This window comes from Lytechinus pictus, chromosome 15 (assembly GCF_037042905.1).
Source record: "Lytechinus pictus isolate F3 Inbred chromosome 15, Lp3.0, whole genome shotgun sequence".
Lineage (NCBI taxonomy): Eukaryota > Metazoa > Echinodermata > Echinoidea > Temnopleuroida > Toxopneustidae > Lytechinus > Lytechinus pictus.
In genome coordinates this window covers 11,680,070-11,707,771 of record NC_087259.1, presented here as the reverse complement: position 1 = coordinate 11,707,771, position 27,702 = coordinate 11,680,070, and the positions used below count along the sequence as shown (strand labels likewise).

Sequence of the window (27,702 nt, the reverse complement as noted above, 5' to 3'; positions counted from 1 at the left end):
AAAAATGGATTGACACGTAATTCAATTGCTGCAACTCATTTTGTTACAGAGCAAATCTATCATGCACTCTTGTATGAAATTATGACATAATTATGATTTCATGTAATAACATGAGAAAATTGAAGTGGGGACATGACATCATCAACTTCCGAAGTGCATATTCATGAAGACATGCATAAAACTGTGTCACCGAAATAATACAAATATTTGATATGTCATAAATTTGTTATTCCTTGTCCGATTTCGATGAAAATATCAGCGTGTTGCTCTATTTATTTAGATATAATTATTTCAGCCCAAAGCACCCTTTAAAAAATCGGAACATGCTGCTTTTGATTTTAGCCAGTCTTCTTGGGAAAAATGGTTCACATAAAAAGAAGGGTTTATTTGTTTGTATTTATTTCCATATTAAACACAAATACTAATGCTCCAAAATCACCATTATACAAATAAACATCATGGAGGGCTTAAGTAAGAATTTCATGCATGGGATAAATTTGGAACAAATCTTAAGGCCATCGCACACCTAACGACTGATCCACGATCCGATTATGGAACAATTCGAACTTTGTTCATTTTATTGAAAATCTGAATGAAAAGTATCTTTTTATTTGAGGTTCAAATTAACTGAAAGAGCACCAATATTTGGATGATTGCAAGCCTTTATTTTAGAGTAAATGCCAAATTAGCTCCAAATAGTAGCCAATCGTACGATTGCTATGACGTCATTACGACTAGATATAAAATTATTTTATTGTAACAAGTATGATAGCAGGTTTGAACATTTAGGTAATAACATGATAATTTAGGTAATAACATAAAATTTAGGTAATAACATGAGAATAATCATTCGTACGATGATTTAAAACATTACACAGTAAGATATTCCATGTCTCAATAATAACGTAAAATTCTACTACGTTTTATTCCCAGGGGCGTTCGACCCAATTTCGGGAATAAAACGTCGTAGAATTATTGAGACATGTGGCGGAAAGTTCATTCCAGTGGCACTCTATTGTGCCACTGCTCTTCAGTTATGTAAGGTATGTGTATAATAAACGCAATATAATAGAAACCAAATGATCAAGATTGAATAATAATTTCACTGAAAAAATATGTACTAAAGCAAGGTTGTTGAGCTGTAAGCCTCAATAACCCTTTTGGCTGTAATATCTGATAACGTGGTAGATTTCAGCCGATCATTATCTTTGATTAGGATCCTTATCACCCTTTTAGGATATTGATAGATAATGTGGCGGGAAGTCTTTGATGCCATTGTATGTCAAAGGTCTGTGTATTATACAAAAATGATTGGCCACATCTAATAATCATATTACTGGAAAAATATATGCAAAAGCAAGAGCTGATGTGCGTATTGTCTAATACACGTACAAAATGAGGGCTTATTTTAGCTTCTAATGGATTAAACGAAATGGCGGTAGCTTCGGGGGCCTGACAACGCAGTTATATTCACTGAGGTGACGTCAAAACATCGAATATACCAAATGCGATCCTCGCAGCTATGATCACGTGATGGCGTATTGACCTATCACTGATTCGAACCTACATAAGCTATGTAATATTTATTTTTAATTCATCTTGCTTCCTGTTATAACAGTTATGGCTTACTACAATAATATGATGCTAGATTTCTTTATCTGCATATATATGGTGTAAAAATGTTGCAATGTACTCTGGTAGTAATTGTAATCTAATCTAAACTACCAGACCTATATAATACACCCCCTGTAAACTCTTCAGAAATTAATTCACATTGTCTGCACTTGATATTTAAAATGTACTTCGTTATGATTCACTTCATTATGTAGAAAGGAATAAAAAAAGGTTTGAGAAACAGACCAATCAATAATATATTCTCGGTCAATATTGATGGCAGTGGTGATGGTAAAGGTGATGATGATAGTTATGATAACGATTATTGCCAAAGTATCGTTAAATCATCAAGTTCTTCTGATTATCATCTTCAATATAAAATGCTGGGGCTCATTATTTTCATCATTACTCTCATGTAAGATCAATCATTACGAGATTGTATGCGATGTGATTCGCCGCAATTACCTAAATGATCCCGAGTTGCATTAGCCAATTCAGAATTCATCTCCTTAATACATGATTGATGGTCATATGAATATAACCAAGAACCCTTCATTTAGGCGCTTCGATAAACGCTTCTTTTTCTGTGAGCTCTTCTAATTGCAGCCTTGCATACGTCATGTAGGTGTCCAGTAATGTTGTTTCTCACCATCCATCAAGTATAATTTGAAAGATTTTAAATCCGTGCGACGGCCAAATGATATGCTGTCAAATTTTGTAATAATACAAATTTTCGACCAATTAATGATGTCAATCATTAGGTTATTAGAGACCACACAGGAAGGGAACGAGAAGGAGTTTCATGAAATGTGGCAAAAAATATGTGTAATTTGCCTTTTTATATACTGGTAATCTAACGTTATTAAATTGCATCTATTCAAAGTTGTAATCTGCGTGGTACCGGGTCTTCCTTACAACTATCTTTGTAACTAGGGTGGGTCGTTACCATATTCTTTGTTATTTTGATATTGCCTTTTAAGCAATTATAATTCAGTTTTATTTTCCTTATATCATGTATATAGAGCCCATGAGAATTGGAATGAATCAGTGCGGAAAAGATAGCCATAGGTTTGCCACATGAGCAACAGCAATATAAGAACACGGTCACGTGATTGGCCGATAGATGATGTACCATCGAACTGTTATCGAAGGATCTGTAACCGAAAACTAGTTTAATGGAAAGGTCCCCTAAATATTTATTCCAAGTGTAAATTGATTCGATTCACTATTAATCTCTATCTTATCGAGACATAAAGAAAAACTGTAATGCTTTTCATACATACATGGAAAAAGATTTGGATATTAACTATTATTACACTAAAAAGAAAAGAAAAATTCATAACCATAAAAAAAAAAAAATTTGAATTAAACCATTTTGAATGTTAATTATTGTCTACAACTGTATGAATGTCAAGTTATCTGTTAGACTCTCCGCCACGGACTTTATTTAATTTAGTGATTGTTTTTTTTCGTTTGTTGTTATATTGATCATGAGATCAATAAAACACTTGATTCTATATGTAAACATAATCTCTATCGTTACTCTCACATCTCTAGTTAATCACTCAAATGTAAATTTGAGATCGGTATCCGCCATCATTTCTTGGTACCATTCGTCGAAGGCCTCGTTCTGTGCTACAGTGAAGAATTGCTTCCAACGATAATTCACTCCTAGACGAAAAGGGGGAATGTGTAAACGGGAAATAAACAGAACATGATTTCGAAATTTGAAAACAAGAAAAAGATTACACATGATCATGGTGGAATGGGATTATTGTTTTTAGGATATACGTCTACTGAAAATATAATAATTATGTAAAATAAATGAAACCGCGAATTATAGATTTGCTATAACGTATTCACAAATACAAACTCAAATGATCTGTCCGTGTACAGCGTAGAGTCCCTTCTTTAACCTAGTATAACCAAGATGATTCCCCATTTATGCATGGGTAATTAAAACAATATGAAGAATGAAATTCACTTATTGGATGATGGTGGTTTTTGAGTGCTGATTTGCAAAAAAAGCTTTACCTTTCGGATTTGTTATGATATCACTACATAAATGTATATATATATATATATATATATATATATATATCACTCTTGTCACTGTGCTCTTGTCACTGTGAGCTTTATTGTATCCCTGAAGATGACGTTTGTTTAACGTCGAAAATTTTGAATTCAAAATAAACTGTTGGAACTAAGTACAATGCATTACCACTTTGCCTCATTAATATATATATATATATATATATATAAATATATATATATATATGTGTAAAGTTATACATGTACAACAGCTTTGGCAACTCTTGGGGAACCTTGATTTAAGCTACGCCTACCATTGTTCTCTTCATCAATTTCTTTACAATATTTAAATAAAAGAGTTGCCAAAGCTGTTGTACATGTATAAGTTTACACATTTGTATACTTTCTCCCATACGTGTACTGTATCAAAGCAATAGCTTTGATCCAGCTGAAGCATGGCGGCTTGTCATTGTTCGAAACCCACCTTCACCCGACAAAGGAAATTATAATTGGTATAGTGTCGAAAATCTGTCTATCTGACGGTCAAGCGAATCGGGGTCGCCCTAGCCACTAACCCGTCTCTGTGGTCTAGTGGTTAAGGCCCCGGGTTCGATTCCCGGCAGAGACATTTTTTCGGCATCACCAATTTTTCTAAAGGGTAGATAGCTCTGGGGAACCTTGATTTAAGCTACGCCTACCATTGTTCTCTTCATCCATTTCTTTACTAAATATATATATATATATATATATATATGTGTGTGTGTGTGTGTGTATATATATTCATTTATATATTCAATATTTATATATATTTCTACATATAAAATAATTCAAAATTTTATTTAAAATATATGATTACTATAACGGGAACTTAATTGACAGTCAAATGTGAAATACTGAATTTACCTTTATTTAGAAAGGCGTACTCGCCTCCGTATTTGACATAGTTAATTTTTCCACTCTCCGCCAATTTCCCGAAAGTAGCTTTCTGTGAGTCAATATGGCTAAACTTTACCACTTTTTGTAGATTCTCCTCCGACAGAGGGTGACCAATATGATTGGCGATTTTCTCGATGTATTTTGCGGGTTCCTTTGAATGAAATAAAAATTATGTAAAGTGATAACATGACAACAATTATTAGGCTTTGCCTATTATGGTATCAAAATGAATATCACCCCGCAATAAACAATGTAATAATAAAAGAAATCAAAATTTGGTGTGCCAACTTAATAGATACACGCTCTACACACACACACACACACCCGTTTCACGCACACATTCACCCACACGCGTGCTAAACGCACATCAATCCTTATCGTTCTCTCTTTCAACACACCGTGAGACACACACGATCACTGTGGAACAGAATGGGGACTAAAGGCCCGTGGCCCCCAAGGAGGTAAACAAATGTGCTCACTCGATTCACTCGCTCTCATCTTTCTAGAGCTATTGCTCCATTCGCCATATCCCTTTGTTCGTGTCACTGGCGTAAAGATGGGGGCTCGGGGGCCATGGGCCGAACAACATTTCCATGACCAAGAAGGAAAAAATGAATCTCCGATCGGCCATTCTCTCTTCTTAGATCAAAAGGTCTGCGAGTAATTTCTGTTGTATACGTAGGATCACTGTAAAATGTTCCTATATAATTTGTTAGGGGCCTAAATACCAGCTTGGAGTTGATGCAACAGAAAGCTGCAGTGCGAGCTCTTACGGGAGCTACTTAAACAACAAAAAGCATGCACTCACACGTACATGTTCACAAACCTTGAAATACGATAATATTAGTACCATTATAACCATCGTTAATCAATCTTTGTATTCTGATAGATAGGCAAAAGTGATCCCAGTTCATATTTTCACAAAAAACACAAACATAATATTTGTCAACCCTTATTGTTCTAATGTATAAATATTGCTTTAAACTCCTTTCGTAATCAGGTCTATATCTATTTCGGTGATCGTTAACGAGTGATTTCATCTGACCTGTGGTGACCAAAATAATATACAACTTACCTTCTTCAGATCCTCGTAGAAAAGAAAAAAGATATTCTTGTGTTCTCTAAGCTCCCAGAAGGTACGAACGTGCACCGGCCATGGGCCCCATTGCATTTCTGACGAAAGAATAAAAAGAACAAATGTTCTGGTCTTGCCTTTAATAGAGCATTTTAGCGATCCCTTCGCAGACGCTTTCAATAACGCAGAGAATCTTCTGTCGAAAGCCCGAATCATAACAAAACAGCCTTTCTCGAAAATCGTGTGAATCAAAATAGCAGTATCGTCCTGGACTCTGGACAAACGACATATTATGTGCAGTTTTTTTGTCCGGTCCGAATACTAGGACAAAGTGCTGTCCCGGTCAACCAACTTTCGACAATGACCTCTAATCTGTCTAAATTTGACTGTCCTTTTCAAAAGATTTTGAACGTTGCAGAAAGCGTCTGCGAAGTGGAAATACCATAATAGCGCATTTCTAAAGAAAAATAAAGAACAAAGATGACAAAGAAAGGCTCGTTTATTAAATTCCATCGTAGGGGTACATGCCTATAATAATAACGCCATATTTTACCTAGGGTAGCCACTTCAGTTTTGAAAACTGTTCTCCCAACCGGCCCTGCTTAACATAATAATGTTATCATTCATTTACCCGTAATTCATGTAATAGTCTTGTAACTCTAAGTAATCTTATTAGGACCTTTTCTAGAAATATACATTATTATATTGGGGTGTGCGGGGCGATTCAGCTCACCACGCGATTTTCTCCTTTGCTGTGATGGAATATATAATAATAATAATAATGCATATTTAGAGGCGCTAAAAACAAAAAGTACCGTATACATTTTGTTGATGGTATGATGACAACCAACCTGTACGTAACAACATACTTTGGCGACAGGTCATGTGCTCGAAATCATAGAAACTTACTACGACTTATCCGTTTCGATGCTATATGAGTAAAAAATATTTCAGGTTAATCTTAGCTTTCAATGGACTCTCATGGATGCAGTTGTTGAAAGAAAGGTGTGAAATTTGCCAACTATAATATGCCCTTATTTATGAACATAATGCTTATAACCCTGCAGAAATATCCTTGTAAACATGACATGACATGCTTAGTATATTGGTATATATGTATACTTGTGCTAAATCATTAATCTTGTCACAGGTTATTAAAGTAGTAGTAGCCGTTTTTCAACATTAACAAAATATTTGGTGGTTTTGAATACATCATTTGTTTTATATATCACTGTTTTCCTTAACTCGTCCCGCCTAAAGGGTTAACTTGCCCCACCCGGAGGCAGCGGAAATTTTCTTTACGGCTCGTTCTTGTCAAAACCTTGTATATCCCGCCAAATATTAGGTTGATAAGCCCCTTTCACAATTGGTGGTGCAACTGCTTACAACCGTTGCGATTGTGTGCAACATACCCAGGTAACAATACAGCGTTGGACCAACGTTGGATCAACGTTGGGAAATTTTTTCCCAACGTTGGCAGGCAAACGTTGCATCATCGATAGAAGTGCACGCGCATACATCGTCAGACCGACAACATTTCCAACGTCAGTTCAACGTTGTCCAGCAACAATGTTTCAACGTTGTCTGGCAACGTTGATCCAATGTTGGCTAAATAGTCAAATACAACATTGCTACAACGTTGGTAAGCAACGTTGCATCATCGATAGAAGTGCACGTCCATACATCGTCAGACCAACAACATTTCCAACGTCAGTTCAACGTTGTCCACCATCAATGCTCCAACGTTGGTATAATGTCGGCTGAGTCATCAATAACAGCGTTGCTGCAACGTTGATGGGCAACGTTGAAGCAGCGATGGACGTGCACGTGCATACATCGTCAGTCCAACTATGTTTACAACGTGGGTTCAACGCTGTCCAGCAACAATGGTCCAACGTTGTCTGGCAACATTGCTCCAACGTTATTCCAACGTATGGCAGTAATTAACAAAACATTAATTGGTTTCAAGGTGAAGTCCACCATTACAACTCTATATTCTAATCTTTATCATCATGTCTTATCCTATCCTAAAATCCTACATCCTAATTTTATATCCTATTCCTATCATCCTACACCTATCCACTGTATCCTGTCATTGACTCCTATATATAGAGCAACTTTGCTATACTTGGCAGAATACAGTTAATATCATTTTCCACACTTAACCTTGAATATTTCACTTAGAATAATATGTTTTGATTATAAATGATATGGTAATGGAGCCACATACTTTTCTGAAACTTTTCATGGTGGATATATTGAATAAACATAAATACTCTAATTATTATAGCAATATTACCAAAATGTTTGGTCATTTACTGATGTAATGAATATTCATGAGTGCATAATCTTTATGTCCAGATGAGGCAGGTATGGCAGCGTTGGTCCAATGTTGGTCCAACGTTGGGTGACGTTGATCCAACGTTGGTATAATGTTGGTCCAATGTTGATGGAAAGTTGATTCAACTTTAGTCCAATGTTAGTCCAACGTTGGCGTAAACGTTGATTCAATGTTTGTCTAATATCGGTTAAATGTTGTTGTAATGTTGATTCTTTGTTGGTCTAATTTTAAACAAATCCAACGATGCGCCATCTCCATCAAACAGTTTTCAACACTGTGCCATCATCATCTGTAACCTGTTCATGATTCTATAAAAAAACATTACAACTATTATTACAGCTATTCATTTCTTTTCATTCTTTCTGTTACAAGTCTCTTCACATAATTAAGAGGAATCAAGAGAATTACGTGTGATATTTATTGATGCCTTTGTAGCATTCAAACTTGTTTGACATCCTCTTTTTCTCAAACAAGACTAATACCAAAAAACATATGCATATGTAATAAGAATTAAGATGTATTACATTTTCTTGCGAGTTGCAATCTCTGTTTCTGTCTACAATTGTTTAATGACTCGGTATGCAATGCCAATTGCAACGTCAGTAATCATCACAAAAACTCACCTATGTAATAATAATACAGGTATATTTACCCAGGGAAGCCGCTTCAGTTCCGAAAACTGTTCTCCCAGCGGGCCCTGCTATTATTATTACCCCGGCTTTAGCTGGGCTGCCTAGGCGCTCAAAGCATTCAAGGAATTTCTTCCTACCGGGTACCCATTCATCTCACCTGGGTTGAGTGCAGCACAGTGTGGATAAATTTCTTGCTGAAGGAAATTACGCCATGGCTGGGATTCGAACCCACGACCCTCTGTTTCAAAGTCCGAAGACTAATCCACTGGGCCACAACGCTCCACTTGCAGTAATTGCAGTCTCTCAGTATTTACAAAATCTAAAAAGGAGGTCGCGTAACTTGGCCTCACTCAGAGTAACGTAGCTACTGCCTCTTTTTGATTAAGATAGAAGTCAACTGATATCTCAATATGCATGGCCATGGCCTAGTTTCACTCGTGCCATAACTATTAAATGATATTCCAGCGTCAAGTGTAGCATGCCTCACATAGCAACTACAGCTTTGACTGCAGTTGGAAAACACTCGGTCCAGGCTAGGCCAGGCAGGACCGACCAGGTCAATTCAAGGCAGCGTATAATAAATAAGGCAGGAATGCCAGGTAGCAAGTCATTGGGTGATTTCAAGTACGGTGTACGGTGTTGAGAGCGTGAAAGGGCTGCTGAACTGAGCTCCAACACCAAGCGTAATATCATTTTTCATTGAAATGTATTAAAACTCCTATGATTTGCTCTCATCTTAAATGTAAAAGAATTAAAAAGATAATTTTACGGAGATGGTTTGTCGTGTTCGCCCCCTGTTCGTGAGCTACAGTTCATCAACACCAACACTGAACTTTAAATCACGATTCTCCCAATCCCTGGAGGTCGGTGTTGCTGAATGGGGAAATTGCATGTAGATCATCAACACCAAGCAGCCACAGTGCAGTGTTGGGTTCAGCAGATGACAATCAACACCAGCCTTAAACACAAACTGCCGGAAATACACCATATTTTCCGAGGTCAATCACAACACCAGCCTGATTCAAGTACGGTGTTGTCACAACACCAACACCAGATTTCAACACTGTACTTGAAATTATTGAAATCACCCAATGACTGTTGCCTTACCCTTTGTATCGCATACTCGTTCCCACTCACACGTATTGCGAGGTTAGTATTAGTCACTCACACAAGCTAATTACGAGGTTAGTTAGTATGTTATACTGTGCAGTGACTGGTGTTAAGTACTACTTTACTACTACTTACACGAATATACTAGCGTCGGACTGTACGCGCACAGAAGCTGACTCCGTGATCTTTCGGAGGGGATCAATGGTTGCAGTTACCGATTATCTGCAAGTGCAAATAAAATTCCACAGTAGATTGTAGGTCCTAAATATGCAGCTTATAAGTACTGTTCCAGATCAGTAGATATTCTGGAATTTAATTGTCTATATCCAGTCCAAATTCTGCCAGATTCTTCAAGTTCAAAATTAAAGGAAGCAGACTACACAGACATGACAGAAGGAGTCCGACGTCGCGACTAATTCTGCGCATCAGAATAGTATGGTATTTTTAAATAGGCACATTTGATGCTTGTATTTCCTTCTTCAATTTCTTCTATAGTTATGTGACGGTAGGCCTATGACATATCTCGTACTTATTGTGAAAGGCCTAGCCAGCTGCAAAGGACGAGGGCGTTTCTGGAAATTCTGGTCTTGAACTACATTTTTTTTCTTGTTTTTCTCCTTTATTTTCTATATTAATCGACACATTTGCATCCCCCGGTGCATGCAGCCTCTCTATTCTACCCCATCTTTATTTTTGTTTTCCCCTTAGACTTAGTTTTAGTTCCTCTTTCCCTTCCCATTATTTTCCTTCTCTCTCGATTTCTTTTCCCCTTATTGCTGGGGGATACCAAGGGTGACATGGATAGACAAGCAAACTTACTTGATCGACCCCCCCCCCCTTGGCCCCATTGGAAATTATGCGAGTAGTCGTCTGTATATCATTATCAATTCTCCAATGAACCAGTTTCTAACGTTCTCAACACTGTGTATATTATGCCGGGATATTATGTTGACTGTCAAACAAATATCCAACAAATTATAGTTTCCAACATTGTGTCAATGTTAACTGTCAACAACTCTCCAATAAACTATTCCAATTACGCTGTCCACGTTGTGCCATTGTCCGTTGTTCAACAACTCTCCATCAAACTAGTTCCCAACTTTGTCAACGTTGTGCCATTGTCGACTGTCCAACAAATCTCCAAGAAAATAGTTTCCAACGTTGTTCCTTTGTCGGTTGTTCAGCAACTCTCCATCGAACTAGTTTCCGACGTAGTCAACGCTGTGCATTTGTTGGCTGTTCAACACCTATCCAATCAAACACGCGTTTCCAACGTTGTGACGTTGTTGGCTGTCCAACAAATCTCCAACACACTAGTTTCCAATGTTGTGCCATTGTCTGTTGTTCAACAACTTTCCAACGTTGCCAACGATGTGTCATCGTCGACTATCCTACTGATCTCCAATCTACCAGTTTCCAACGTTGTGCCAGTGTCAGTTGTTCAACAACTTTCCATCTATCTAGTTTCCAGCTTTATCAACGTTGTGTCATTGTATACTATCTAACTAATCTCCAATCTACCAGTTTCCAACGTTGTGCCATCGTCGACTATCCAACAAATCTCCATCGAACTAGTTTCTAGCTTTGACAACGTTGTGCCATAGTTGGTTGTTCAACAACTTTCCATCGAACTAGTTTCCAACGTTGCCAACCTTGTGTCATCGTCGACTATCCAACTAATCTCCAACCTACTAGATTCCATCGTTGTGCCATTGTCGACTGTCCAACAACTCTCCAACTAACAAGTTTCCAACGTTGCCAACGTCGTGTCATTGTTGATTGTTCAACAACTTTCCAGCGAACTAGTTTCCAACGTTGCCAACGTTGTGTCTTTGCTGGCTGTCAACAACTATCCAATCAAACGTGTCTCCAACGTTGTGACATTGTCGACTGTCCAACAACTCTCCAACTTACTAGTCTCCAACGTTGTGCCATTGTCGACCGTCCAACAAATCTCCAACAAACTAGTTTCCAACTTTGTCAACGTTGTGCAATTGTCGGTTGTTCAACAACTTTCCAGCGAACTAGTTTCCAACGTTGCCAACGTTGTGCCTTTGCTGGCTGTTCAACAACTATCCAATCAAACGTGTTTCCCACGTTGTGACATTGTCGACTGTCCAACAACTATCCAACTAACAAGTTTCCAACGTTGCCAACGTCGTGTCATTGTTGATTGTTCAACAACTTTCCAGCGAACTAGTTTCCAACGTTGCCAACGTTGTGTCTTTGCTGGCTGTCAACAACTATCCAATCAAACGTGTCTCCAACGTTGTGACATTGTCGACTGTCCAACAACTCTCCAACTTACTAGTCTCCAACGTTGTGCCATTGTCGACCGTCCAACAAATCTCCAACAAACTAGTTTCCAACTTTGTCAACGTTGTGCAATTGTCGGTTGTTCAACAACTTTCCAGCGAACTAGTTTCCAACGTTGCCAACGTTGTGTCTTTGCTGGCTGTCAACAACTATCCAATCAAACGTGTCTCCAACGTTGTGACATTGTCGACTGTCCAACAACTCTCCAACTTACTAGTCTCCAACGTTGTGCCATTGTCGACCGTCCAACAAATCTCCAACAAACTAGTTTCCAACTTTGTCAACGTTGTGCAATTGTCGGTTGTTCAACAACTTTCCAGCGAACTAGTTTCCAACGTTGCCAACGTTGTGCCTTTGCTGGCTGTTCAACAACTATCCAATCAAACGTGTTTCCCACGTTGTGACATTGTCGACTGTCCAACAACTATCCAACTAACAAGTTTCCAACGTTGCCAACGTCGTGTCATTGTTGATTGTCCATCATCTTTCCATCAAACTAGTTTTCAACGTCGATTCAACGTTAATCCATCAAGTTTTTCCAACGTCCAACGGCTTTCAAGTTTCCAACGTGGAGCCAACGTTGGCTTGTTACCTGGGTAATTGTGACCAAATGATCGCAAACGATCGCGAGAGCGATTGTGAAATCACCTATACTTAAGACTTATAAGACTTTATCTATGAAAAGACACGACCTTCCCGCCTAAGAATGACCTCTCCAGGACTAAATATTTACTGGTCACAAAGATCGCTAAATTAAATGGCCATCAAAGATCATCGTTGCATGCGCATTTCTCTCTGTAGACTGACATGGAAACAATCAGAATTGCTCTTTCAAATTAGCGATTGATCGGTAACCTTTGTGTTACGGGGCCCAGAAGAGAAGAAAAAAATGACGCGAACTCGCCCCGCTCTCCCCTATATATTTTTGTCATTGGTCATGTTGGTTGGGTAGGTTGAAAAATCTTAGCCAAGTGTGAATAACAAATTAACGTTAGTGCTTTTGCTAGGTTTGGGATAATGAACATTGATGACTACAAAAGTATGGAAATTAAGCCTAATTTCAATCAAACAGAAAATGAATAATGTACTATACAATATTATCACGTAATCAAGATCATATGGGGGTAATTACTGCCATCGACAAACTGCTCAATCGCTGTATCCATTTTCAGTGGAATTGCTGGATTCTTCCCGACGAATTGGAACCATGATACTATCATGTCCTTGGGATTACGGGCCATGTAAACGATCTGTATAATCACAAGGAATGAGAATTGAGAGAGAGAGAGAAACACGAGTTAAAGTTATATTTCGTACAATCCTAGGCTGATTCAATGTTAACGATTCGTTCACTCTCATTATGTTCAGGGAAGCGACAGTGTGCGACAAGTTGTCAGATCTGACAACTTTCCTGAAGTTGATTTGCTGAGATAAGCACTGTAACTGCCGGATAAAATGAGACCTTCCACGAAAAGCTCCCCAGGATTGAATTTGAATGTCTGCGTTCAACACAATTACATACATTCCAATTGAACATTAGTCTACAAATGTAGACCCACATCTACAGTGTGTGTACCTCAGCTGATTCAACAAGTCTGCATAGCAGACTAGGTCTACTGAGGCTGCAGATGTCTCTGAAATTATGGGTGGGTGGGACTTATTGAGACCGTGGGAACAAGATTTCCCAAGAAGAAGCAGACTCTGAAATGGCTCGCTTCGCTCGCCCTTTCAGGCTGGTTTGCTTCGCAAACCAGCAGATCCCACCTCACGAGCCATTCAGAGTCTGCATAGCAGACTAATTGAACATGGTGACGAAAAGTGACACTTGTATGTTTTTAAATTTAGTATTGGGAGCGTATAGGTTATGAGCAAAAAAGGATATTTGTAGGGACTGCAGTGAAATTATGAAGCTCTTCAAATTATTTACGTATTGATTTCAAAGAGTATATAGCAGGGGCGGATCCTTTGCTTTTTTTACCCATATTTTCCCCGATCGGCCGCAGGGCTCAAAGTTGGTTTTCATTTGTTTCTTTGAAGGGGTCCTATATTTTTAAGCTTTATTCTCACAAAACATGAATAAATAATAATCTCATATAAGCCATAATCGAATAGTACGAGCGCGAAGCGCGAGCTAATTGTTCATGAAATTCATATTTTTTGTCCTGAAAATTGAACATTCTGAGCAATGATTGTGATCGTGAACAAGATGTGTATGTAAATAATTACTGCGAGCGCGAATCACGACCAGAAATTATAGGTTCTGGGGCCTGTTGCAGAAAGAGAGGTGCTTCATTGGCTGAAAATCAAGTTGCACAATATTTTTTTAGTTGCGTTTGATTGCAACTATTTCTGCAACGGGCCCCTGGCCTGATGGAAAACAGACCTTAAGGACTGTTTGTAGACACACATGAAAACGATACATATTTCAGCAAGCAAATAATGCGAGCGCGAAGCGCGAGCTGATTTTTTTTGACATTTTGACCTAAAACATTGGACATTCTAAGCACTTTTTGTAATCATAAACAGGAAAGGTATATACATGTAACTAAACATTTCATGCGAGCGCGAAGCGCGAGCGAAAGAAACGAGATTTAGACATAAAAACGGGACACACTACTCATGTTTCGTAAATCACGAAAAATATGATTAATTGGGTATCTTCCTACATTAATAACGCGAGCGCAAAGAGCGAGAATTTTTTTTTTGATATTCTGATATGAATCTGGATAATTTAAGTACGTTTTGAATAAAGAACAAACTGCGTATTTATTGTGTGCGCGTATTTTTGAGATTTAGACCTAGAATCTTGGCACTCTAAAAACAATTTCTTTTATTACACTGTTAAAAAAATTATTCTTAAAATAAAAGAAGTTCCAGACCTGCAGCAGAGTCTCGAGAACACCTGTAATCTTACCAGATTGCGTAATCTTACAGGAAAATGGTATTTGGTGTATGGAACCTTACAAATTTCCTTAAAGCAAACAGCCATTTCCCCTTTTTAAAAATTTTGACATTTTTATTACAAAAATCCAAGTTCGTGATAGATTTTAATATAATATTTGGAAAATAATATTATATTTCACCCTTTTCCCTTTCTTTTTCTCTTTTTATTCGTGATCGTGAAATTTCTCCTTTTTTTGGGGGGGGGGGGGCAAAACGCCCATGTCCTAACAGTAATTTCTTAGCTTTATTCTTATAACATAAATGTGTAATAATTTCATAAGCCCTATTAAAATAGTGTGACCTAAACAAATTTGAAATTTCATGTATTTTGTCCTGGAAACTTGTCGATATTCCATTCTGAAAAAGGGGCAATTTTCTTTATTAAATTAATATCTTATTTATTAATTTAATAAGCCTAATGAAAACGCGAAATCTGTTAATTTATTATGGCCTGAAAACTGGACATTTCACGCACTTTTGTAATCATAAAATAAGATGCATGGGTTAATATATTTTCAACAATCAATGCGAGCGCAAATCGCGAGGCCGAAATTTTTGATAAACTGTCATGAAATGCTGATTTTTAGTAGTTTGTTATAAAATTAATATTGAGATATACATATCAAATCACCAATCAAAATGCGAGCGTGCAGCGCTAGCTATTACGTTTTGACAATTTGACCTGAATAGGGATATTTGACAACTTTATGGAATACAGGAAAATAATAGGTACCTGACAAATCAAATTTTGCGAACGCGCAGCGCGAGCAGAAAATGTCAATATTCAGAAGATAAAACATAAATTCTTACAGAGCACTTTTTAAAAATCAATCTGTAAATGAAACAAAATAATGAAAGTTCGAATATCCGCGCTGAAATATGTTTTGGATATTAACTACAAAATTTGATATTTAAGCTCCATATTGAGCAAGATAAATAAATCAGGCAATGCGAGCGCGAAGCGCGAGCGAAAATTTTATACTGTACAGTTATGAGTGGCATGCAAGATTTTAAAAATTATTTACCAAGTCTTCCCCTCATCTTATTTTATTCACTTGCCTTCCTCCTCTTATGTTTCCCCTTCTTTTTTTCTCCTCTCTTTTCCCTTCTTTTTCTTTCCCCCTTTTGTCTTTTTTTTGCTCCGCCAATAGGGAGGGGGGCGGGCCCCTCGGCTCCCCCTGGATCCGCCTATGCTCTGGATCAGCCCGTATCACCAGGGATCTCATCCGGAGTGATCCTGGATTTGAATTGGGACATTCTTTTTCTATAAACGACTAAAAAGTGACACCGTAATTTACATCCATGCTTTGCTCGGATAGGTCATTTACTAATGATACTCACATCAAGCGTTTAATTCAGGATGACAGGTCGACCAGTGAGGTAAAGTAACGCCAGAGGTCATCCCTGATAACAAACCTATTGTTAGCTCGTATAGACCCAGTGATCAATTTTCAAGGAGGGAGTATTATGAGTTGATAAAACTCATGAAAATGAAATCTTACAGGACAAACCTTAGATTTGAGTATGTCACGTGGTAAAAGATCATACTGCAGATGCGTGAGCATGGCTCTTGGAGAGGGCGCCCTCTCGATAACGTCTAAGAACGGGGACATATCAAGAGGGTGGAGTTTCTCTTCTTCCTTGGTTTGAGGAAAATATTGATCTAAGTTGATCATCTCTACAGTGTTGCAGTATAGAGATCGGTCTATTTTGTCTGGGTCACCACCGCTGAGGATAAGGCCAATAATCTCCATCATCCAATGTGTACCTATTGGTCAAAATGGCAAGGTCGAACGTCTTAAATGATGCATCATAACTTTCGCATTGAAATACTGACGTAATTTCACAGCCTCATAATAACTGGGCATTTTCTTGAACTTCAATACATCATGCATGATTTTTTTTTAAATATGAATCACTATTGAAAATAGGGTAAAGAATAATATTCTATCAATGGGCGAACGTACCTCTAATGTACGAGTAGTGTTCGTTGCAAATTTCTTTATAGCTTTTCAAATCGTGCTTATGAATATTCATGATGTGTAGTCATTGACTAAATAAACCCTATTCTGACGCCAGGAATAAATGTTTGTAGAAAAAAAAATCACCCTCTCCTTACCGGCTTTGGGGTAAGTCAGAATCCAGATGTCATCGTCTCGCACTTGAAAGGACTTAAGTCGTTCAATACTGGAGTCTAGGACGACGTTGGGATACATGATGCCTTTATGTTCGTGTTGTCTCCAATAGTTGGGAACGTCCCCTTTGATCTCCATAATCAAGGTAGAAGTTATTCTGAAAGGGATAATTTTGCGAATGAAGTATTAAAATCGCACAGCCATATTTAGTTTTGGAGGTTGGAAATGACAATGAACAGCTACGAGGTATTGTCGAAAATCGGTGAACTGCAACAACAGTTCGTCCGAAGATTTTGAGCTGATGAAAATTTACAAATATGTCGTTTGTCCAGAGTCCAAGGCCGGCCGCACAGAAACGTCGTTAGTCAAACAGAGCGCAAACAGTAAGCCCAGTCACATCTTTCGGATTGTGAAGTCAAAACATTTATTTTGATGTGTAAGTAATGCATTGTCGCATCGCTACCACAATACCGGTTGTAACACGGCCTCTGTTAGCGCTAACAACGTTTCTGTGCGGTCGGTAAAGGACAAAACTGAGGCTTTTATTCACCAACTTTCGACGAAGTCTTCTTGGTTACTCATTTTCATGAAGGGATTTTGATAGTATTCCCACTTGTGTGTCCGGACAGGTCGTGCGCATACGGGCAATCGATTTACGTTAACGGGAAAATTTCAATCAATTTTTAGTACAAACTGTTAGGGAATATTATAGAGAAAAAAAAACTCAAGAAGATTACAACTATTGAATTTATATTTTTTCTGTAATCCATAGGCAAAGAGAAGGCTCTAAAATTTAAAAGTGTCCGGACACCCCACCTCATCCTACATGTTCTTGGTATGAAAAACCCCTATTACCTTAACATGAACAGAAAGGGTTCATTGCAGAAGGAATCTTAATCTCGCTGACATTAAAACTGCTAGACATTCGTTTGACCACGAACCCTAAGGAGATTTGGCAGGGCTATTGATCTAATTATGGCCGCCGTTTTCTTTTCCTATTTGATTAAAGGTTGCCAATGACGTCCTTCAGTGGCGTACACATATGTCTTCATATTTGGGGCGTGGGTTAGTCCATATCGGACAATGTATGAATGAATGTGTGTGGGTGCGAGCGTGCGTGTGTGTACGTATTAGTGTGTGCAATGACGTCATAAGGAAAACATCTTAGGTGCAGATATTGGCATATGGGGCACAACTTTCTTAAATGGTTGACCCTTCAAAATTTATCTATTTATCATTAAATTTGTTTTGATTTATGTTTGGCTATTTTCTCAATTTCTTTCTTTCTTTATTTATTCATTCATTTGTCTATTTTTGGGCTTCTCCAAGTACGACCCGTGAGACTCTACTGATTTTTGTCCCTTTAAGGAAAAAGTTAGAGAATCCCCGGTTGCCGTTTCTGTTTCCCATTCAGTAAATAATACAGGTAGGGGAATATAAATTCCCGAAATATAGCATTTTTACCAATTTAGAAAAGTTCAACTTTTACTAAAATTCATGTTTTCAGACACCATTTCAATAATATCTCTCAATCAAAAGCACATTTCATGGTCAAGAAATTTAAAAGGACAAGTCCACCCCAACTAAAAAATTGATCTGAATAAAACGAGAAAATTCCAACAAACATAACACTGAAAATTTCATCAAAATCAGATGTAAAATAAGAAAGTTATGACATTTTAAAATTTTGCCTAATTTCATAAAACAGTTTTATGCACATCCTGATCGGTATGCAAATAATGAGAATGATGACGTCATCCACTCACTATTTCTTTTGTATTTTATTGTATGAAATATGAAATATTCGAAATTTCTCCTGATTGTCAAGTGAAACAACGATTTACTCCCCCCTAACATGTGGAATAAGCATTGTTCAATACTATATGGTTTAGTCAAGTCGGTCCTTATTGTCCAATCTGTAAAAAATGAAATAATATATTATTCAAACAATAAAAAACTAAATAAATAGTGAGTGAGGGACATCATCGACTATCTCACCGAGTTGTGCATATCAATGTTTTGTGAAAAACAAACGAAACTTTAAAATGTCATAACTTTCTTATTTTACATCCGATTTTGATGAAATTTTCAGTGTTATGCTAGTTTGATTTTTCTCTATTTATTCAAATCAACATTTTTCTGGGGTGAACTTGACCTTTAAATTATTGAAAACTATTTGTCCCAATTCACATTGTACATAACGTCGCCTTGGTAGCATATGAGCGTTAAGTAATTTCACGCGCGCAAAAACGATTTCGAGAAAATCGGATGTAAAGTTATTTCCGTTTTCTAAAATTGGCCTCGCAGAGACTTGGTTGCATTCATCGTCCCCTCCCATTTTCATTATCGATAAGTGCAAATTTAACTATATACAGTGGTGCTAAAAAGTTAGTGACCCCCTCCAGAAAATGAACATATTTCAAGTGTTTAAGTTCTGCCATATTTTAGATATTTAATTGTGAAGTCAGGTGATAATATTACATTCAATATATATAGTGTGTTTCTCTGGCTCGCCAAACATTTATAGCGTTGTTGTCTCCATTCTACTCTCAGCATGAAGCAGTGCATTTTCTGGTGTGGTTCACAACTTTCAAGCACCACTGTATAGGGCTCACATGAGTATTACAGACCCCCATTCACTCACGTGTTAAATCATAGCTCATCAAAAAATCATCAAAAATCAATCCTTCGATAGATTTTGCTTTAATTCACTGACATTAGTCACAATTAACAGTACATTGAGACTTGATAGGGGAGAGTGGGGTAATCCCGAACGCGGGGTAATCCCGAACATCTTAATGTCTATAGGAGAGGTGAGGTTCTGCTGTCACGGCATAATAGCCGTAACACAGAATGTTGTCTGACTTCCTATGCACGGATCTGTTGACTGGTCTCTTCCGATTAAAGAATAATCGGGAAAATGCATATGACAGATTTTCGTTTTTTTACGTTTCCTTCATTGAAGAATGAAGAGTGGGGTAATCCCAAACGCGGGGTAATCCCGAACATCTCATAAGAGAGGTGAGGTTCTGCTGTCACGACATAATAGCCGTAACACAGAATGTTGTCTGACTTCCCATGCAGGGATCTGTTGACTTGTCTTCTCCGATTAAAGAATAATCGAAAAGAATCCAAATTACATATCTTTACTTGTTTATGTTTCCACGAATAGCGTTCGCGATTACCCTGTGGCCCGGAAGTGCGGGGTAATCCCGAAAATCTGCGTTTTGTACTATAAATTCTAAAGCAATGCTTGATGTCGAATAAAGACGTTGTTACAGTCAATGTATGGTGTGTTTTTATCAAATTATGTACTAGTTTTGGAATAAGGCTCACTTTGATTCTTGCTATCGCTCTGATCAGAAAGGTGTTCGTCATTACCCCACTTCCCCCTATGTCAATCGGGTACTTGTCCAGCTCAATCAAAAGTTAAATGGCCTGAAATAAGACTAACCATAATTTCGGCCAGTTCATTGCCAGAAAAACCCGAACTGCATTGTGGGTAATAATAATTAAAATGAAATACAAAAATGCAGTCTAGCCTCCCCAAAGGCCTTAATTATGAAAGAGTATAAACATGACATTGTTTCTATCATTTATATTTTGATATACAAACATTTTGTCTATTTTTAAAGAATTATTTTAATTAATAAAGTCATGTGATCTTTACTTACGCCTGTCCGGCATGCTTTGCGCGCGGTTGAATTACTCTCATGTGCCCTGTAGATCGTAAAGTTGGCAAGGGGGAGGTGTCACTCTCTATGTTCATAAAAAATTGAATTACAAACTAAAACATGATATTGAACTTGAAAGTGCAGAATCTAAATTGTATTCGTAAAAATTTCCAACACCAAAAATAAGAATAAAATAATCGGTGAAGTTTATAGACCCATAATCAGTGAAGCACAAACATTTTCAAATGACTTGGAAAGAAAGAAATATTTTACTTTGGGCGACTTTGACATTTCATGTTCCTATACTACCCTCGGTTAACTTTGTACTAACTTATTGTCATCTTTTCGACCTCAACATCTGATAAATAAATCTACAAGAATTACGAACATATCCCGGACAATACTTAATATGTTTTCTAATGCATTGGATAAAAACGATAATGGAATAATATACTATGACATTTCAGACAATGCATATCTAAATATTGAGGATATTAACATTTACCAAAAAGCCATATTTAGGTTCAAATTTTGCAATTAATACTATTCCGATTCAATTTCGCAATCTTTTTTTTAAATCTACAACAAAGATATGCATACTTATCCAGCACGACATTCAACAGATATTTTAACCAACCCCAGAATATTGATCAGTCATAATAGTCAGAGGCCTTAGCATAATTTTGGGGACAGAATTTACAAAAGCGCAATTTTTTGCATGTGGGTCCCTGGTATCAAAAGCATTAATTCTAGATGGGTGCCCCGAAATCGGTGAAGGGCACCCTATTTTAAAATGCTAATTAATGCAAATTTTATGCAAAAAAACTCATAATCCACCATATCTCACTAAAAATAATTTTCAAATGCCCAATTTTTGTGTACTTAGGTCTTCTTCTACTAAATATTCAACTGCATATCGATTTTTATAAAATTGGTGAGTATGAATCATTTCTTAAGGTTAATTTATGCAAATTTTATGCTAATTATACGCAAAAACACATTTTATCATATCTCGACATATATAATTGTCAAAATCACAATCATTTTTCCACATGTGTCACTGGTATCAAAAGCATTAATTCTTGATAGGAAATGACTGGAAACCTATTTCATAATGCTAATTTATGCAAAATTATGCAAAATAACACTATTCATCGTAAATTACTGTATAATGTATAGTACAGACCTAAACTTTTCTAGAAGCTTTTTTTTTGGAGGGGGGGGGGGTATTTGGGATTTTGATGGGGCATCAAATCTAGATTGATTTGTGTACAGTTCCCGAATAAGAATCCATTTTCAATGTTAATTAATCCGACCGGATTTACGCTAGTGTGTAGGGAGTGAGAATGGGGGACAGGATTTAAAATGGAAGGCCGTTCAAAGAGGGGTCTGTTTCCCGTAAGATGAATTTGCATCAAATTTGCTTCAATAAGCAGCACATACTATTTATGCAGAATTATTTCCATTATAGCAGAAATAATTAGCATATCATAATTAGCAAAATAGCATATGTTTTTAAATGAATTTGTTATCAATAGCATACATATTTTGTGGGAAAGATACAGGTTTTCTTCCATATTTTGGCCTCTTTTCACTGTAATATTTGCTTAGTCATTGGAATACAGCTTCATACATACATTATTGTTAATTTACATAATATAACACACTTTTGCATGGAAACAGGATTTTCAATAGCATGTTTTGCTGGTAAAATTGAAGCTTTTGAGCTGATAGAGGTACTTCAATGTTTGGCCCCTATTCCACTGTTAATACCCATTGGAATGGGACTAATTTATACATACATGTATAAAATAATTGCTAATTTACATAAATTAGCACATTTTGCATGAAGACGGGATTTTTAATAGCACGTTTAATAGGGAAAATTAAAGATATCGATCTGATAGAGATTTTCTTTAAGATTGGTTTCTCTTTATTCCTTTTTACTAATTTTTACTATTCATGCATAAATTAACTGCTAATTTAATAAATTAACATATTTTTGCATGAAGACACAATTTTCAATATCATGTTTGATAAGGAAGTTTAAAGCTATTGACCTGAAAGAGACTTTCCCAAAAGTTTGGTATCTCTTTATTAATGAATTCCTATTGGCATATGGCTTCATGCATAAATTACTGCTAATTTGCATAAATTAGCATATTTTTGCATAAAGATGCAATTTTCAACACTATGTTCTGTGAGAAAAATTAAAGCTATTGACCTGATAGAGACTTTCCTAAAGTAAATTACTAAAGTTTGGTTTCTTTTTTTATCAACTTTTATTAATTGATTCCTATAGGCATATGGCTCCATGCATAAATTACTGCTAATTTACATAAATTAGCATATTTTTGCATGAAAAAATGAAGTTATTGATTTAATAGTGACGTATGGAAAGTTTGGTGCTTTGTGTGTACAGGGCCACAGTCAACCGCGTAGCCAGGACTTCATTTTGGAGGGGGCGGTAAATGCACGCGAAGCGTGCCAACACTTACAGAGCGCGCGAAGCGCGCTCCCTAGGGGGTGGGTGCAGGGAGGGTGAGTTTCCCCCTCCCGCGCGAAGCGCGGAGCTTTTGGTGTTTCATAAATTAAATTGAAAAGGAGCCGTCTCTCTTGTCTCTAGTACCTATATCAGCTCCAATTCAGTTGACTATATTGTGATTTTGAACCTTGTTTTCATGAACCTTGCTTTCAAAAGTGATTGTATACGCACAAAAAAGGTAATGGAGGAAATTAAAATAATAATAACCCCGCGCAAAGCGTGGAAGCTAAAACGTTTTATCAATTTTTTTGCCATGAAAAGGGTCCCGAGAAACGAGTATTCTCAAAAATATATTGAATACTTCCCTTGGAAAGATCAGATTTGATTACAAACAATTTAGCGACAGTGCATATCTTTAACTCGCAAAACAGAGGAGAAGAAGTGTATATACCAGGTGGAAGATATTCCTCCCCGCGCAGAGCAATGAAACTCTGAAATTTCAAAGGGCGGACGTTTCATCAAATGCAGATAGGCCTATCTCTAATACCCCATCGGCTCTAATTCAATTGATTTTCTAAGATTATTGAACTTCATTACAAAGAAAATAATGCTCAAAAAGTTGAAACTTCTGTGATTTATTGAAATTATATAAAAAAGGATGCCTAATTTCTTTGACTAATCCTGAAGCGCTTCATTTTGAAATATAAAGAAACTTAGGTGTCATTCAAAATTTCAAACTGAGGGCGCAAAACATGACAGGAGATGAATGTGCAGGGAAATAACATGAAGTTTAATAGAATTTGATAAAAAAAATATTGTACTTTTTTATTTAGTATATACGACACGAATTTTATACCTTCCTCTTTTTAAATCAGGAAACTGTTGGCCCCAAAATTATTGTTGTTTAGTAATGAGCTGAAAAGCGGGAGAAGTTGACTTTATGGAGGTGACGGCAGAAATTGATATAAAGATTTTACCCGCCCGGAACCGACCCGGCCAGAAGTTGCGCGATCAATCAAAAAAAGATAACTTCATATATTTCGGTGTAACTTTACTCTAATTCCATGCCCTAATGTATACATTTGAACTTTAACTGGCAAGAAACACATATAGCTGAGGTGGAAAAACAGGGTTAGAGAAAGGGTGGGGGAAACAAAGGAGAACTTCAATATTGTCATTTAACCGCGCGCAGCGCGGAAGCAAAATTCATATTTAGAGCAAGAGTGAAGGAGTTTAATTCTCTTTTGAGAAAAAAAAATTATAAAAAGAAAAAAAAAAACACAAAGCTACCTTTCTTCCCTTTCCTCCCTTCCCTTTTCCTTTTCTCCTCTCTTTTTCCCCCTTTTTTTTTTTTCTTTTTGGGGACGTTTTGGGGGGGGGCGACCGCCCCCACCGCCCCCCCTGGCTACGCGCCTGGCCACAGTACAACAATGAAGACCAGAAATACGTGATGAGTGCAGTTCTGTTATTTATTTCATTGCCGTTAGTCTCGGCTGTAGTTGTACGTAGCTCGTAGTATATACAAAGTGACAATAAAAAAAACCCTGAAAAATACAATCAAGAAAAAAGGTGTCATAAGATTTGGGCTCATAAAAATATGACAGAATTTACTTTCATAGGTCACTTGAAGGCAAATAATAACATGCAGTTTATACGATGATTACAACATGTTATATAAGTTGCATATCAAATGAAATTATCCTTTCAACTGCATACCAATCTATGCTGTTCTAGTGATTACTTAATAAATCTTGAATTACGTCTCGACTTCATTTGTGTTTACACGAGAGCTTGTTTACATTTTGTATTATTACCAATTTATGAACATCATCTGAACTACCAAATCCATGCATGTCTAACATCAAGATTTCAAGATCCATTTATAATTCAATAAGAGCTAAGAAATCATTGTGCTTCAAATAAAGTCAAATGACTCAAACACTCAACTGTATAGCATAACCTAAATTAGAGCATATAACATTTCTTGTATTTCAAATGTGACAAACAGAAATAAATTCATAGATCCATTCTACTGAAACGTACCCAAGGGCTCGAAGACAACACACCCACTGAGCAACCGTCTAAGAGGTACCAATCTCACTGCAGAGCAGAGTCATGCACTGTCCTTCAATAAAACATGTCAAAATATGCAAATGACTACATAGTCATAGAAATATGAACTCTTTTTTTTTCACTTAATTGACATTACATACCTACTCAAGCTTATGAACCTGAAGGATATAGTCTCCAAAAACCTTGTAACAACTTTGCCTAAACAAGATGTATTTCTCAATAAAAGTTTCCCTTCTCACCACAGTAATATCTAACTCATGGGCGCCGCCATCTTTATTCTATTGTTTACATCTGTAGCGCCATCAACGCTCATGTGCCTACGACAAGTCTCGTCTGAGATTAAACCCATACCTATATTGTACCTGATAAATCTCTGCATTTACTCATCTTCTGTAACACAAATAAATACAACTATTTCTGTGATTCTTTCTATCATCGGTTACTTACTAAAATCTACTTAAAATCTCAAATCTCTCTTTACAAAGTACCAAGAATATTTTCCAATAAATTATAATAAAACCTCGTGATATCAACGGAATTTCTGACACTCAAAAGCATTTCCCAATTATTCAATGCGATACGAAGAAATTGTATCTATTCTAACAGTAAGGCATGTTATGCAACTAATCTTCCATAATTCTTTTGGATCCTTCACATTTCCTGATATTAACACCAAAATGTTTGCATAATTTGTAGAGAAACACTATAAAATATTTAAGTTCACTTACTCACTAATACTGCTTTGAATTAAGACACTCAAACTTCGCAAGCGAGTCGCAACCTTGGACATTGCACCGTGCTACGTCTGTTAACGACCTTGGCTCGAACTCGTGTGTCTGTGTCAACGCCCAATGCAATGCCACAGCACATCACACGCATTCCACGAGGGCAGTATCTTAATTTACATACACAACTTAATTTGCATGCGTACAAACCAAAATCTCTTTCAGACTAACTAATTTGCATGTGCGGTAACCCAAAATATCAAAGACGATAATTAGCATGCTCATTTAGTCAAAAACATGCGCACTGAGCAAATACATGTACGAACAAATTCAAAAAGCTACAAAATAGTCCATTTTCCTACATTAAACTCTGTCCCCAAAACTTCAAATTATGGGCCTAAGGCCCCTGACTGTAAGACTATACGCCACAATGGCCCTGATATTTGGAATGTCTCGCCATATATTATATTATTTAGTATACAGTCTGCATCTTTTATCTCTTTTAACGTTTCATAAAAAAAAATCTTATCTTTAAGCACGCAAAAATGTATCACCTGCACGCACTTGTATTTTTTTAGCAAATTTTTTTTTATCTTATTCTTATCTCTCCCACCATTATGACCAAGTTTCTAAATTTTGATATTTTCTATTTCATGACATCATTTTGTTAAATTTAATTCATCATGGCTCCCATGTAGCCTTACCCCCTGGCTGCTATACTGAGTCAAGATGTTTCCTGCTGATCATAGCTGGTGTGGCCCCTGCATTTACCCGACAATCTATTTCACATCCTTTTTTATGATACAGCTCTAGGTCTTTGACATGATTTATATTTTCGGTTGTCACATTTAAAAAGTATTCATTTATACAATTTTTATAGTACAAAGATTTTAATTTGTTCGTGAATAAAAGGCAGAAACATCGGCCAAATATACATATGGTTTGCACATGCATGTATAATACTTATAAAAGTCAATCTACAAAATAACTTTCTGCAATATATAAACCTTCAAATCATTTGCCCGTCTGCTTCAAAATTAATTTACCCATTCAGGTAAATTCACGCCCTATAATTCTACTTTCCTTATAAAATTTGCAGTACAAGATACAGACACAATATAAATGTAGAGCGATGTATCAAGAGACGTGAACGTAGATTCGCACATTTTTTGGGGGGATATGAATAGTACTAACTAACAGAGAAAAATTAAGTTTGTTTTACCTTGTTTTGTAGAATAGAGAGGTCACAATTGGCTAAACTTCGATCAATGATCCTCTTTCATAGAGTGGAATATTCAGTCATTCTACATACCAATATCATGTACAGTTGCACGTAGTAAGTAAGCGTAGTTTCATATTTGTAATATTTGTTTAATGTCAATAAAGTATAAATTACACGTCCCTATGTGCGAAGTTTATTTAATTCAGTCCTTGACCTGATAAATATGCCGCTATAAACGATATCGAAACATCTTAGTACATCACGTCGTGATCACGAGTTGATAGGAGCACTACAAATATCATTGACGTGAACGTACACAAAATATAAAACAATCACGGGCGGATCAAATAATATAATTGTGAGCGAGGGGGTGGTTTAGAGGTGTTAAAG

General features: G+C 36.8%; 1 protein-coding gene across 4 annotated transcripts; it reads right to left on the bottom strand.

The window, feature by feature from the left end:
* Positions 1-22: 22 nt before the first annotated feature.
* Positions 23-27,378, bottom strand: LOC129278346 (sulfotransferase 1C4-like). Of its 4 annotated transcripts, none has more exons than XM_064110464.1 (8): positions 27,313-27,378; positions 21,139-21,223; positions 17,118-17,290; positions 16,510-16,766; positions 13,188-13,305; positions 5,657-5,754; positions 4,549-4,732; positions 23-3,285 (listed from the first exon to the last, which is right to left on the bottom strand). In XM_064110464.1, the coding sequence occupies exons 3-8, from the start codon at positions 17,269-17,271 to the stop codon at positions 3,176-3,178; spliced, it is 921 nt and encodes a 306-aa protein (XP_063966534.1). In that variant the 5' UTR covers positions 17,272-17,290; positions 21,139-21,223; positions 27,313-27,378; the 3' UTR covers positions 23-3,175. The 4 variants fall into 4 exon arrangements, with proteins under 4 accessions (XP_063966534.1, XP_063966533.1, XP_063966532.1 ...); XM_064110463.1 differs by lacking the exons at positions 21,139-21,223; positions 27,313-27,378 and adding exons at positions 25,336-25,417; positions 26,094-26,202; XM_064110462.1 differs by lacking the exons at positions 21,139-21,223; positions 27,313-27,378 and adding an exon at positions 26,094-26,199.
* Between the last annotated feature and the right edge of the window lie 324 nt (positions 27,379-27,702).

Excerpts from the sequence above, each read along its gene's own strand:
- LOC129278346 (XM_064110462.1), bottom strand. The coding sequence starts at position 26,155 with ATGTCCAAGGTTGCGACTCGCTTGCGAAGTTTGAGTGTCTTAATTCAA. Across the intron at positions 16,767-17,117 it reads TCTGACTTACCCCAAAGCCG|GTACACATTGGATGATGGAG; the intron begins GTAAGGAGAGGG and ends TTTGACCAATAG. Across the intron at positions 5,755-13,187 it reads TGAGCAGTTTGTCGATGGCA|AAATGCAATGGGGCCCATGG; the intron begins GTAATTACCCCC and ends TTCTTTCGTCAG.